Source organism: Vipera berus, assembly GCF_964194415.1.
Source record: "Vipera berus genome assembly, chromosome: 2".
In the NCBI taxonomy this organism is placed as follows: domain Eukaryota; kingdom Metazoa; phylum Chordata; class Lepidosauria; order Squamata; family Viperidae; genus Vipera; species Vipera berus.
Window position 1 is genome coordinate 46,172,455 of NC_138203.1, and position 15,594 is coordinate 46,188,048.

The 15,594-nt window shown below is 39.3% G+C and overlaps 1 protein-coding gene across 3 annotated transcripts in view; it reads left to right on the forward strand.

Moving 5' to 3' along the window:
• Positions 1 to 2,905: 2,905 nt before the first annotated feature.
• Positions 2,906 to 15,594, forward strand: part of PPIP5K2 (diphosphoinositol pentakisphosphate kinase 2) — a 65,021-nt gene continuing 52,332 nt past the window's right edge. For all 3 annotated transcript variants that reach the window (XM_081320260.1, XM_081320258.1, XM_081320259.1), the window contains exons 1-2: positions 2,906 to 3,020; positions 15,180 to 15,575. In XM_081320260.1, coding sequence (XP_081176386.1) covers positions 15,435 to 15,575 — 141 coding nt within the window. In that variant the 5' untranslated portion in view covers positions 2,906 to 3,020; positions 15,180 to 15,434. The remainder of the gene's footprint in view (positions 3,021 to 15,179; positions 15,576 to 15,594) is intronic.

Sequence of the window (15,594 nt, forward strand, 5' to 3'; positions counted from 1 at the left end):
CACACAGCTGGGCTTTAGGCTGGGAGATGATTACCCAGGAGGTATTGCAGGGGAAAATGTAAAAGCGAGATGACCCGGGAGACAATTACTTTTAAAGGTGATTCCCAAAGATACTTTTTCAAAAGGCAACTGGACTTTGTTTTTTCCTTGAAGAGGTTTTGCTTCTCATCCAAGAAGCATCTTCAGTTCAACTGAAGCAAAACCTCTTCAAGGAAAAACAAAGTCCAGTTGACTTTTGAAAAAGCACCTTTGGAAAAGAAAAAAAAAGGAAAAGCACCTTTGGGACAACCATGACCTACATGACTGAGAATCTCTATAGAGATAAAGCTGATTCCATGAACAACGATGTATGTGAAGAGATAAAACAGGAACAATGGCCAGGAATGTGAATTCTTTCCTAAAGCAAAAGGTGCCAAAAATGAAGCTCAAGCTATCTCTCGGGTAGACTACCGCAATTCGCGTTATATGGGACTGTTCTTGAAAGTGACTCGGAAGTTGCTGCGAGTTCAATGCAGCTGTCCATTTCCTTTTCTTTGGAAAAGCATTTGGGGAGGAAGAACTTCCTTGCAGTATTTATTTTAACAGTGTTTCGTTTAAAATGGTAAATTGCTTTGTCTTGATTTTGATTTGCCTTAAGTTTCATACACTGTAAAAGCCATCTGAATTTGCTGGAACAGGCAGACAGAAGTACAGGTAACTAAATAAGTAGGTTTTTGTTAATCCCTTAATGCCCATACAGGAAAGGAGAAAAAGCCATCTCTTAAACAAAACCAATTTAATTCACCAATCACCCATAATTATAGATGGTCAATGCTATTAGAGAAAAACCTGCACAGAAACAAGTTCCTCTCGAAGAGGTGTATCTTATTACATCAATATATCTCTTCCAGTAGAGCTCCAATGTATTGGCTGCAAAATTCCATAGAACCATTTATATATATTTTTTCTGTTATCACTTTGTAGCATCTAGAATTTATCTTGATTTTTGCAGCTCAGAAATAATAATAATAATAATAATAATAATAATAATAATAATAATAATAATAATAAGAAGAAGAAGAAGAAGAAGAAGAAGAAGAAGAAGTTGAAAGGGACCTTGGAGGTCATCTAGTCCAACTCCCTGCTCAGGCAGGAAACCCTATACCATTTCAGACAAATGGCTGTCCAGTCTCTTCTTAAAAACTTCCAGTGTTGGAGCATTCACCACTTCTGGAGGCAGGTTGTTCCACTGGTTAGTTGTTCTTAACTGTCAGGAAGTTTCTCCTTAGTTCTAGGGTGCTTCTCTCCTTGACTAGTTTCCATCCATTGCTTCTTGTCATGCTTTCAGGTGCTTTGGAGAATAGCTTGACTCCCTCTTCTTTGTGGCAGCCCCTGAGATATTGGAACACTGCTATCATGTCACCCCTCACCCTTCTCTTCATTAAACTACACATACCCAATTCCAGCAACCGTTCCCTCTATGTTTTAGCCTCCAGTCCCCCAATCATCTTTGTTGCTCTTCTCTGTACCCTTTCTAGAGTCTCAACATTTTTTTTACATCATGGTGACCAAAACTGGATGCAGTATTCCAGGTGTGGCCTTACCAAGGCATTGTAAAGTGGTATTAGTACTTCACGTGATCTTGATTCTATCCCTCTGTTAATGCAGCCTAGCACTGTGTTGGCTTTTTTGGCAGCTGCAGCACACTGCTGACTCATATTTAAGTGATTGTCTACTAGGACTCCGAGATCTCTCTCACAGTTACTACTATTGAGCAATGTACCACCTATACTATACCTGTGCATTTGATTTTTCTTATATATGACAGCCCCTTGTTCCAGCCTTGATGCATCACATGGTTGTTTGTTATTGTTTTGAAATCTAAAACTGGGCCACTCTTGAACAACTTGATGGTTAAGCAAAGGAATGATGATACACAAAACGTTCCAAAGTGTACATGCAACATTGCATTGCAAAGTGATTGTGGGTCTAAGAAATCAATACAATAAAAGAATGAGTACATCACAGAAGAATTTTAAATGTGAAATCAGTAAGATATCTTCAAAGATACTTTTGGAAGATTTTTTTAACCCAAAAGGCATAACAATATTTAATAATAATAATTTATAGATTAAATTAAGACTACTAGATTTAGACTGAAAAAGAGCAACAAACTATAGATGTCAGCAAAAAAATTCTTTGCTGCTGCCTAGTGACCATTTGAATTTTTACAGTCCCAGCCTGATAATCCTAGAAGATATGAGCCCGTTTATAAATAACCTTCAGCCAGACCTACTATACGTTCCTTAAATTATTTTGATGAACAATTGCAAGGTGCCCTTTCTCAGCCCATGCTTCTTAGCTTGTAATATAGAGTAAAATCCAGATTAAAAATATGCAGATTTTTACTCTTCCTTCTAATAGAGATGAGGAATGATGCCAATTGTTTGTCCTGGCATTAAAAAGATAAGATTTCTTTGGCTGAACCCAACTGGGGACATGATGGCAGTATTTTTCTCGGCAATAACATGGGAGGAGGAAGAAATGAAAAAGAAAAAAAAAACACCCTCTTTCCTTGTAAAGTTTTTTGTGGCCATCGCAGTCCAGCACACACATTTTCGGAGCGTCCTGCCTCCCAAGTTCTGATTCGAGTTACCATTTTGACCTTAGCCAAAGTCGGATAGGCGCAGCCGCTTTCGGTTCCCGGATAGCCCAGTTAAGAGTTAGGGATTGCACACCCACGTTCCTCCGCAACCCACGAACGAACCTCACGTTTCTTTCACGCGGCAAGGGGAGAGAGGAAAAAAAAAAGGTCTGGAAAGGAACCTGGAAGTCCTTGACACGGCGTCACTCTTCCGAACAGTCCCTACAACCGACATTATGACGCAGGAGGAGGGGGCGGAGAAAGAACAGCGGGTCGAGGGTAAGAAGGGGCGTGGTGGCGGTAACCACGGTAGCCTCGGCTTTCTCCCCCCCCCACCTCAATTTGGAAGGAAGTAAAGCACGATGCGGGCACGCTATGGCAACCGCAGGGGAAGCAGGTGAGGGCCTTTCTTGCTGGTTGAGAGTGGGGCGTGGTTTTTTTTTTTCTTCTCCTGGCGGGTGACGCCGACCTCTCCCGCCCTGAGCGCTGCTCACTTTGCAGGGCGCCAATGAAGCGAAGGGCGGATCCAGGGCGCGAGCTTGTCAGGTGTGTGGATTGGGGTGGAACGTTAGGTAAAAGGCGAACGGCGCGCGCCTTCTACGTTCGCTGTCCCCGCCCGCCCCCCCCCCGCCCGGGCAAAGGCGCGCGCTCCTGAGCGTTGCAGCTGCTGCCAGTTTTTGCTCCTCTCTTCTCTTGCGGTGTCGCCGGGCGTAGCCGAGGAGAAAATCCGAAGGTGCTTTTTTGCGTTCAGGGGTTTTCTTCCCTCTCCAAAGCTTACAGCAATAAAACTTCCGCCTTGAATGCATTGACTCCGGGGAGATAGGATTGCCACCCGTCAGTTCCGCTCGGTTCGCACCCTGACGAGCCTTCCGGAGTAGTGAAAGGTGTCGCCGGGGTCCTGGCGGTTGAATCGCTGCTGCTCCCGAAAAAGCAGCAGGAGGAACGACTGCAAGTTTTATTACGGTCGGGCAGTGACACGGGGTAGTAGCATCGATTATTTGGGATTCCGGGTCGTTTGGCAACGTTTCTTCTTCCGAGCACGCTGCAGTTCAACCTGCGGTTAGCAAATCTTAATAGCTGTATTGCCCTAATATAGGAACCTGAAATATGAATATATATATATATATATATATATATATATATATATATATATATATATATATATATATATATATATATATATATATATATATATATATATATATATATATATATATATATATATATATATATATATATATATATATATATATATATATATATATATATATATATATATATAGCAGATTATGGTTTAACGTAGGGAGTTGAAGGAACCAACATTTTTTTTAAAAAAAGACACCTTATAAAGGCTTGCTGCGTGCATCATGCTAAAATATAAAACAAAAAAGCCTTGATTTTCAGATGGTGGTTTCTGAATCTTGATGCATGATTTTAGTATGTTGGGTGAACAATGTATATGTATAATTTTCTTCCGTTTTGCAGTGTTAACTTCCTCACATTTAAAAAGTACTATGCTTTGACCTTTGTATCACTTAGGCTAAAAGTGCACATTTGCCATCTTCAGGATACCTCAAGCCTTTCATTCTTGGTTTCTTTCTTTTTCCTCTTTTGCACTTTCTTATTTTTATTTATTCCTTTTTGTAAAACTTAGAATAAGCAGAAAATATAGATACTTAAATTACACTTTGCTGCACATTAATTAATAGCTAAATAAAAAAAGGCTTAAGAAATAAGCCAAAGGAGTTTACTAAAGTTGAAATTCTATAGGCATTGATATTATTTGTGCTAGCACGATATAATAAAATGTGATAATGAGTTTTAGATAACATAGTGCTTTATAAGTGAACTGTATAACTACAGTTGAAGTAGACTTGAAGATGCACTATTAATAGTTTGGGAGTGTTAAAGGGAATCTTTATAACATTTCTTTGTAATCTCTCAGAAACTATATTAGTATCCCCAACATAGTTTGACTGTGCTAATAGAAAAAGTGGAAGTTGCTTTTGTTACGTTTAGGTTTTTTTTGTTAGTTTTTGTGATGTGACACTGTTCACTAGTTGGTTTAAGATAACATAATTTGGTTATTACTTCTTTACTTTGTAATTTCAAAAAGATAAGTTACAGTACTATTACCTGTCTTGTTCTACTGTGGTATTTTTTCTATGATGTTAAAAACAATCATAACTGTTCCAAACATAATGTATATGGTAACAATTTATTATAATAATTCCTGATATTTATCCTATAATGAAATAGTTCTTTACGTATGGCTCTACAATGGCATATATATTGCATGCTTTTTGTAAAAAAAAAGTGCAGGAAAATAAAAAAAATCCCAACTACCAAAAATATACAAAAAGTCCCAGAGTTTATTCCACCTCTTTAGTGGTAGATAAGCATAACCTTTTAAATAAACAATTTGTTTTGAATAGTTGGGAGTTAACCAAAATGAATAACTAAACTACATATATTCAGAATATGCATAGTGTAGGCCTCTGTCAGCTGACCTGTATATGCTATTTTAAACATAGCTAAATGAATTGAGGCTCCAAGATCACTGCAGATGGGGACTGTAGCCAAGAAATTAAAAGACACTCCTCGGGAGGAAAGCAATGGGTCGATGGGTCGGACACGACTTCGCAGCTAACAACAACAACAAATGAATTGAACCAGTGGATTTTCAGGCTTACTAGTCTTTCATAAGGACTACAAGCAATGAAAATACTTGTGTTACTTCAGAAGTGCAGTATATAACAAAGGACATCAATAAACGTCAAGTGCTCATTTTGGGGTATGTTTTTAGTAGCTTAAAATAATCTCTCAGCTAATAGATAAATTATGAAAAGGGTGAAAAGACAAAGAGAAAGGAGAGAAGTTAATGATTTAACTCCTCCAGCAGTACATTGGAATTCATTTATATTTGATTATTTCCTCTATTTTAGGAAATTATCTGATGAAAAGCAGTGCCAAGTATATAACTGAAAGATGAATATACTGTTTTGCATCTAAGGAGCTGAGCCAGTATGCTATCTCATGAGTTGTTCTTTCTACCTTTTTCAGCTTTTAGGTTCCTGATAAGAAAAAAATGTGTGACAGTATTATTTATACTATATTTCTACCTTTTTCAGCTTTTAGGTTCCTGATAAGAAAAAAATGTGTGACAGTATTATTTATGTTTTTGAAATCATAAATTTTCAGTGTACTTCCTTAAAGGTGAGATAATTAATATTCAAGTCCATTGCTGAGAGTTTTGAGGGGTTTGAGGCTGAGGAGAAGTGTTGTAATGATGTTGGGTTTTAGGTGCTCTCTAAATCTTGCCTTTTTAAAAGACAATGTTCTACCACTGACAACATAAGGACCATGTCCTCTGTAAAGTTTCTTTAAGTCATTCATTAGATTAATAAGCTGAATGCAACTAAAAATTTCTCACTGTTTTGCCTCTACTTCAACTGTACGTCTGGATTTTTATAACTTCATGCATGCCGCTTTTTCCATTTTTGTAATTCAGGTGTTTCTATCTCCTATTTACATTTCTCTTTCGTCTGTATGCATTTCTCTTTCCAGTATTTTGACCTACAGGTAGTTCTCAACTTACGATCACAATTGAGCCCAAAATTTCTGATGCTAAGCAAGATAGTTGTTAAGTGAGTTTTGTTCCATTTTACAACCTTTCTTGCCACAATTGTTAAGTGAATCACTGCAGTTAACTTAGTAATATGTTTGTTATGTGAATTTGACTTCCCTATTGACTTTGCTTGTCAAAAGGTTGGAAAAGGGGATCAAATGACCTTGGGAAACTGCAGCCATCATAAATGCTACCGTGTTTCCCGAAAAATAAGACCAGGTCTTATTTTTTTTTTTGCCTCCAAGAGGTACCAGGTCTTATTTTGGGGGGATGTTTTTTATACTCTTTAGGACGCTGAGCTTGTTGATCAAAAGGTCGGCAGTTTGGCAGGTCGAATCCCGAGTGCCGCGTAGCAGAGTGAGCACCTGTTACTCGTCCACCATTGCTCTCTGTAGGACTGGCCATGCTGGCGCTTCCAATGCTGGCTGTCAGGTCCCCGACAAGAGGAGGGGCAGGCGGTCCCCAGAGGCGCACTGCTCGACAGTAGGAAGGGAGCATCTTTGCTCCTGCCGAGGCACCGCCTGACCCGTGCCGACCAGGACTGCCACTACAGTCCTCGTGTTTCCCAGGGTTGCCCATCATGCCAGAGGCATTCCCCATAGCCCCAGATTCTTTAGCTCCCCACTTTCCTTAATTCGGGCAAATTTTGTGCTCCATGGAGAAACATTAATACGCAAATGCCGTTTGTTTAACCGCGCAAAACTCAGGGGAAACCTTGGTATTTGGGAATGGAAAGGCTTAAGACTTTTCATTTCTGTTTTATGCACGGGCTGGGAGGGTCACAAAGTTTACCTCTTTTATTTTAGCAACATCGTGGCACTTATAAAAAAAAGGGTACTAACGCTAAACGAGTTGTTAATATGCAGATTGTGTGCCAGGAAGTGAAATATTGAGTTATTAGCCCAAACCCTATAATTTAACAGGAAAAGTAGGGGGTCGTCTTATACGCCCAGTCGTCTTATATGCCGGAAAATATGGTACATATAAAAGTTGTATATGTTAATTCAGAATTTGAGTATTATGGAATAACTAAGATATGTTGCTGAAGAAATAAAACAAGTTATTGAGAACAGCATTATAGATATTTTTTTATTTTGGGGATGATAAATTACTAATATTTTTAAAGGTTGCTTAATTGCAAAAAATGTAAAATGATTCAGTATTACATGACTTGGGAAGGGAAAAAGAAAAGAGAAATGTTTCAATTTTCCTCCTAGTAAAAAAGTTTGTAATTAAACATTACAAAAATTTTTAAAAAATATTCCATTAAGTTTAACTGCATTATTATCAAATATTTTACAGATTGTACTGAAAATATCATTGGCTGCACATCAACATTATGAAAATTATTTCTGATTAATGAAATAACATTTCAAAAAAATAACATTTTAAAGTATATAGGTGGCTATTTTTTTTAATAAGAGAGGGAGTTTGTGAATCCAGGTAAGAATCAGTCATTAAAATGGACACATTTTTCCAGATTTGTCTAGCCCAGGGGTCAGCAACCTGAAACAGTGAAAGAGCCACTCGGAACCGGTTCCCTCACAAAAGGAAAAACTGGGAGCTGCAAAAAATGTGTGCACATGCACGTACATGCACGCATGCGCAGAACAGGGTTTGACTGAAAAGTGGAGCCAAGGCGAGATATGCACCTACCCTGCATATTTGAATTGATTGGTTGAACTTTTTTAGTCCCACTTTTTTGGGGGGGACTGCACGTGGCAGATGACTGGGAGCCGCAGGAGATGGCTGAAAGAGCCGCCTGCGGCTCCGGAGCCGCGGGTTGCAGACCTGTGGTCTAGCCACTTCTCAATCTGTTCTAAGTTCTTTCAACATATATGTGCATACATTTTTATTTGGCTTAAAATTCAGTGTGATCAATGTTATCTGTAATTAATTAATTATTACATATGATACTTCAAGAAATATTTTGTTTTTTTTTTTATTGAAAAGTTTTAAAATACAGTTTTCCTTTAAAAAACCCCCCTTCCCCCTCCCTGCTCCCCCCCCTACCTCCCCCCAACCTCCCTCCCTCCTCCCCTCCCTCCATCCCCCCCTCCCCCCCCCGACTTCCCAGAGCTAAATACAAGGTATATATCTATAAAAAGGCAATCATAAACAACCATATACTACCCACTATAAAATCTAAAATCCATTACTCTCTAGCTTATATAGGATAAGACACACCTTAACAATATTAACTATATATAAAAAACTAGAATAAAAAAGAAAAAAAAACGAAAGAAGAAATATTTTGTTAATCATTACACAATGTAACTTGCTTATGTCATGTACGTGGCAACAAAATCCCGCTATCCATTATTCTTTCTCTTTTTTAACGAAACAGAACTTATGCAATGTTTGTATTCCTAGAGACGACTAAATTATATTTTACCTTACCTGCACTATTATGTGGCATACTTTATTTGTTTGTTCATTAGTGTGAAACTAGCCAGTAACATCTTTTATATCCATTTAGTCACCACTCATATTTTAATTCATCTGGGTTTCCACATGAATAGGTCTGTGAACTCCAGCATATTACTACCAGACGACTGGAAAAGAGCTGATGTAGTTCCCATCTTCAAAAAAGGGGAAAAAATAGATCCAGGAAACTACAGACCTATCAGCCTGACCTCAATACCTGGGAAGATTCTGGAGAAGATAAGCAACGAATCAGCAAACACCTAGAGGCAAACAGAGTCATTACCAAAAGCCAACATGGGTTTGTCAAAAACAGTTCATGCCAGACAAATCGTATTGCATTCTTTGACCAAGTGACAAAATTAGTGGACCAGAGGAATGCTGTGGATATAATTTACTTGGACTTCAGTAAGGCATTTGATAAAGTAGATCACAACCTACTACTTGATAAGAGAGAAAAATGTGGGTTAGACAGCATCACCACCAGATGGATTCGTGGTTGGCTGACCGGCCGTACTCAGCGTGTGGTCCTCAATGGAACCGCATCTACATGGAGGGAAATGTGTAGTGGGTTCCCCCAGGGCTCTGTTCTGGGCCCAGTGCTCTTCAACATCTTCATCAATGATTTGGATGAGGAGATAGATGGGGAACTCATCAAATTTACAGACAACACCAAGCTGGCAGGAATAGCCAATACTCCAGAACAGGGCTTTTCAACCAGTGGTCCGAGTACCAGCTGTGGTACATTGGCACCTGGCAGGTGGTACGCAACCATCCTAGAAAAGTAGCAAGGGAGGGGAATGAGCTGAACCGGTAGCAGCACTGCACAAGCCTGAGCGAGAGATGGCTGGAGCTGCAGGGCTGTCAGGCCTCAGAGGAAGCACCAGGATCAGCGCCAGGCTCCAGCTGGAGCTCGGCGCTAATCCTGGTGCTTCTGCTGAGCCCAGAAGAAGCGCTGATCAGCTGGAATGTTGCCGTATCCCCAGGGTTTTGTGATTTACATTGAGATGCTTGGCAACTGATTCATATTTATGACGGTCACACTGTCCCAGGGTCATGTGAAGTGACCAAAACCTGCTGCAACCACCCACCCAGCAGACGGGAGGAATAAAAACCAAACACCCCCCACCCCAGCCCCACTGCCAATCTGCAAGAGAAATGCTCACAACAATGAAAACCTTGGACAGGAGGAAGAGCACCGCCAGGCGGGCAGGCAGGTGTCTTGCTTGGCTGTGGCTTGGGCACTTTTTTCAGTGCCATTGTAACTTCAAACAGTCACTAAGCGAACTGTTGTAAGTCGAGGACTACCAGTACTTCACTTTTTCCTTTTTTTGTTTTGGTCAAGTTTTTGACACCTTGCTATGCGACTGGTGGTACTCGGATGTTGCCATATCCTAAAAGTGGCACAATGGGTGAAAAGGTTGAAAAGCCCTGCTCCAGAAAATAGATTTAAGATGCAGAAGGATCTTGACAGACACATTGGGCGCTATCTAACAAAATGAAATTCAATGGTAAGAAAACTATGGTTCTACATTTAAGCAAGAAAAACCAAATGCACTGGTATAGTGTAGGTAGTTCAATAGTAGTAACAGGGATCTCGGAGTCCTAGCGGACAATCACTTATGAGCCAGCAGTGTGCTGCAGCTGCCAAAAAAGCCAACACAGTGCTAGGCTGCATTAATAGAGGGATAGAATCAAGATCACGTGAAGTATTAATACCACTTTACAATGCCTTGATAAGGCCACACTTGGAATACTGCATCTAGTTTTGGTCACCACCAGTGCTTTTTTTATAAAAGAAAAAGGTGCCGGAACTCAAACATGTCATACAACCCACCTTGCCTATCCTACAAGGTTCCATCCAAAAAAGGTGCCGGAACTCCGTTCTGAGCGTTCTATGAGAAAAAAAGCCCTGGTCATCACAATATAAAAAAGTTGTTTAGACTCTAGAAAGAGTACAGAGAACAGTAACAAAGATGATTAGGGGACTGAAGGCAAAAACACGTAAGGAACGGTTGCTGGAATTGGGTATGTCTAGTTTAATGAAGAGAAGGATGAGGGGTGACATGATAGCAGTGTTCCAATATCTCAGGGGCTGTCACAAAGAAGAGGGAAGCAAGCTATTCTCCAAAGCACCTGAAGGCAAGACAAGAAGCAATGGATGGAAACTAACCAAAGAGAGAAACAACTAGAACTAAGGAGAAACTTCCTGACAGAACAATTAACCAGTGGAACAACCTGCCTCCAGAAGCGGTGAATGCTCCAACACTGGAAGTTTTTAAGAAGAGACTGGACATCCATTTGTCTGAAATGGTATAGGGTTTCCTGCCTGAGCAGGGGGTTGGACTAGATGACCTCCAAGGTCCCTTCCAACATTATTATTGTTATTGTTACTACTACTATTATTACTACTATGCATAGTTAACAGTACATGCAGCTGCACACAGCCGCAAGAAAGTTGAATAGTTGCTTGAGCAAATACTCTACCCAGATCACACTCCCTTTCTTTGGCATATTGCTCTGCCAATCTTTTGTCTTGTACCTGCTACATTCCTGGTTGAGCTAAAAACTGCATACCACACCATTCTTCCCTAAATACATCAAGCTAGAGCAGTATTTCTCTCTTCTAAATGTTAAGGTTTATTATAGTACAAAATACAATGAAAATTAAGATTTAAAAAGGGGAGGGACGGCGGGGGGAGGTAAAAAAAAAGATTGACTTCCCACTCTTTTCAGTACAGTGAATACTAGCTACATTTGCAGCCTCAACATTTTGCATAATTGTAATAATTATTTAGTTATTACAAATCATTTCTATAACAACACAATTATTCAATCTTCAAAGTCTAAGTTCCTTTTTTTTCCTGTTTTGAGCATAAAACTCAGAAATAATTTCCCAATGGAAACAGAATAAAATCTCTGTTTAAAAAAGTTAAATTGCCATCTCAATTTTTCCCCATCCATTTTTTTTATTGTGAGAAATACTATATCTTTCACTTAAAATATTTTCTGCAGTGTTATGTATAATAACAAATATCACAATACTCTTTCAGTGGAATTCTGGGAGTTGAAGTCTATACATGTTAAAAGTTGCTAGGGTTGAGAAATTGTGAGTTAAGCATTGAAAGAGAAACAAGACAGGTTATTCTAGCAGCAGATGTAAATAGTGGCTCCTGAAGAGGGTGACCTCTTGGATGAGAGATGACTTGGAGGCAAGGACTGGATATCTGCAGGACTTTATAGACAACCATTATAGACTGGCAACAAAGAGATTTGTAGTCCCATTTAGTAATGGAGTTTTTTTCTTCTGAAGTTGGAGGATAAGGATCAACTAAGAAGATCATATATGTGTGGAACTGAGTGAGTGAAAGAATGTGAAAAAAGAGGGAGAGATGACAGTTTTGTGTGAAGAGAAAAAAGCATGTTGCTTATTGAATTAAAGAGATAAGTATATTCTAGATTTTTGTCAGAAATCCAAGAGCTGTTTTTTCCTAGAAACAGTACTGGTTATTTTAATATACACCAAATTCCATAGTGAAAAAAAAATCATAATGTCAAAATCATTGCGCTGTATATTATGATTGGATAGGATGAGTACCATGGATTCGGAGCCTAGTATTGCTGTCTTGTGAACTTTAACAACATTTTGGAGACTTATCTTTTCCCTTGCTGAACAGCTGCTGGTACTGAGACAAATGCTGACTCCTCCTTCCTGTCTGTTAGGAGTCCTGAATAGTAAATGAACCTGAACCCCCGTGCCATTGGCCACTAGGGAGCATAGTATGAGAACCCTCCATCTGCTTGCCTGGCGGGAAATTAAAATTAGAATAATACCATTGGAAGGGACCGTGTAGGTCATCTAGTCCAGATGTGTCAAACACAAGGCCCGGGGGCCAGATCTGGCCCGTGAAGTGGTTTCATGTGGCCCGCGAAGCCATCCTGGAAACAGTGAGGGAACGGCCCCCACTGCCTTGGCCCTGGCCCAGAGACCCTCCTTCTGCCAGAGACCCTCAGATCTGTCCCACTCCTGCCCAGGCCCCCATAGGCACCCTTGATGCGAACGATGTAGAGCTGGCCATGCCCACCCAGTAGGCCATATGCACTTTAGCCACGCCCACCCAGTAGGCCATGCCCACCCAGGCCACACCCACCCAGCCCCCTGGGGGCAACCACAATGCTGATGCGGCCCTGAATGAAATTGAGTTTGACACCCCTGATCTAGTTCAACCCCCCACCCAAGCAGGAGAAGGCAGGGGAGAGTGGCTATCTAACACCTTACTAACACTGTAGGAATCTGGAGTGTAAATGTAGAGCTGTATAAAAAACAGAATCTAAACATGGAATTTCATTAGATCTCCAAATTTCTTGAAAATGAAGGCATTGTTTTTATATTTTAATTTTTGTCTGCATGCGAACTAGGAGATGAATGTTATGGTAAACCTGGAATGATTTTTTTGGAAATAGAAATATAGTAAGTTGAATATTGCTTTCTGCTGTTGATACGGACAAGGGGGAGGGCCTTCTCTGTGGGCGCCCCGGCTTTATGGAATCAGCTGCCGGTTGAGCTCCGGATGGCACCTGACCTTCGCTCCTTCCAACGCGACTTGAAGACCTACCTGTTTGAACAGGCCGGCCTGGCCTGATGGGGGATGCGTTGGGGTTTTTATTGGGGATTTTTTACATTTTTCTACTGTTTTTAGTTTGGGCTCGTGTTTAATTCTCTTTTTAATTTTTGTAATTTGTATTTTTATATATGCCCTGTTCACCGCCCTGAGTCCTTCGGGAGAAGGGCGGTATACAAATATAATAAAATAAATAAATAAATAAATATATAGTGGCCGTAGATATTCAATTGATGCAAATGCAAAATATTACCTTATATGTCATCTGATTATTATAAACATTTTCTTGCAATGCTGCTGCTTGTTGGTTAGATATTAGCAGTGAGGTAATAAATACTGCCCTTAGAGCTTGTTGATGTCATCCTTCTTGGGGTTAGGCTAAGTGCTTGATACTGACTATGGGCTCAATTTTCCAACAATGGACTTTCAAAGGTGATAGGAAAATGTATTAGAGATAAAAAAATAAATTATTAATACTATATAAAAATATAGGTCACTATATTTCATACTTTTATACTTAACACTTGGAAGCATCTGTAATACAGTCTTCACTTCTTTGCTCTGTGGATGCATTTTATATTTTGTTTAGACTATAGATTTTGTTTGATGCTAAAGAAGCTTTCTAGGTGCTAAATAATACTGACACTGAAACTGTAATATTAATCCTAAGAGCAGTGAGTATTTAAATACGTTGGCACATTGGTCGCTTACTTTGATCCTTTTATTTTCTTGTTTAACCAGTTGTTTTTGCATTTTATACATTTGATCTATATCTTCTTAATATGTTTGCCTTGCTTGCTAATATATTCTGGTACTCTCATCCATTCAGAGTTGTGAGTTAAAATCTGGAAGGAATACTAGATGAATGAAATTAAAAAGTATAAGAACAAAATTTATATCCTTATTCTGTTTTGAGAATTTGAGTAAAAGTCTTTGTTACTTGGAAAACTGGTTTGGAAATTAATTTTGTGCATTGCTTTCATTTTTCCATTCCCACATTTCTTTTTACTTATTGTTCATCCAGTCACTTCTGATTCTTTGCTGTATGTCATCTTTTCTCCAGGATTATCTGTCAGTAACTTTTTTTGAGTTCTTGTAAACTCTTGCATGTGTCAACAATGACATCATCTAGTGACCTTGTCTTCTGTCAGCTCTTTTTTTTTGCTTGCCTACAATTTTTCTAAGTCGTAGGATCTTCTCCAATTATTTTTGTTTTTGCATTATGAATCTAAACAATTTAAGCCACTGCTTCCTTATTTAAACTTCCAAGGTATTTATTATTTATCAGGTTTACTTTATAATGATAATTTAGCTTATTTCTCATTTTATTTAGTAAGGCCATTAGAAGCGGATTGCAAAAATTTGGGCAGATACCGGGAGGCAGAAAAAAAATACCAAAAAACTACGTAATACTGTGTGCAGCATTTATTTGTCCTGTTCAAACAGGAACCATAGGTTGTTCACCCCACACTTTGCCAGGATTTACGGTACTTTAAATATGGCTTGAAAAACAAAACCTAGATCAACCTGTTTAACATAAGGCTAAGTGCCGAATCATGGTTTATAAAGCACTATGGCTGATTTAGCATATCATAATTAGTGAAACTAAACAAATCACAGTGTGGTGTAGTATGATACATAAACCCAGTCTTCCCTTACATGTTTATTTTCCACATGTAGTACTCTATATATAATGTACAGAATACCTTTCGGCATTGTAATAATGCAAATATTTTCAACATTTCAGCTGTCTCTTGGTAATGAAATATGTTGAATAACTTTCTCTCCGTCCCTCCCTCCCTCCTTCTTTCCCTCCCTCCCTCTCTCTCCCCTCCCTTCCTGTCCCCTTCCCTTCCCTTTTTTCCTCCCCTTCCCTTTCTAGGATAGAAGAAAGTTGTTGCTTTGTCTCAGGGAAATAATCTGCAGGATTCTTTTTCACCAATGGTAACAAATGAAAACAATGGACAGATGATATCAGTTAAACTGCATTTGGCAGCTGACTTTGTCAGACAGCAAGCAACTACGTAAGCAACTGCAATCCAAACTGCAAGGATTTTTTTACTATTCCAGGCGTTGAGAATTATGTGCAGTGCCTGAGTACTCCGAGTAACTACGGTTTCTATGTAGATTTATAATAATGTCTGTTAATGCCACAGAGAGTGACATTCCTAGATTTTTTGTGGGCGGTGAAGATGGGGAAGAGCTTTTGGATTGTGCCAGATCTTCCGATTTTGTCTCCTTCTATGATCCTGAGGACGATGATGAAGAGTATGATTCTGTATGTACTGTGTTTATTT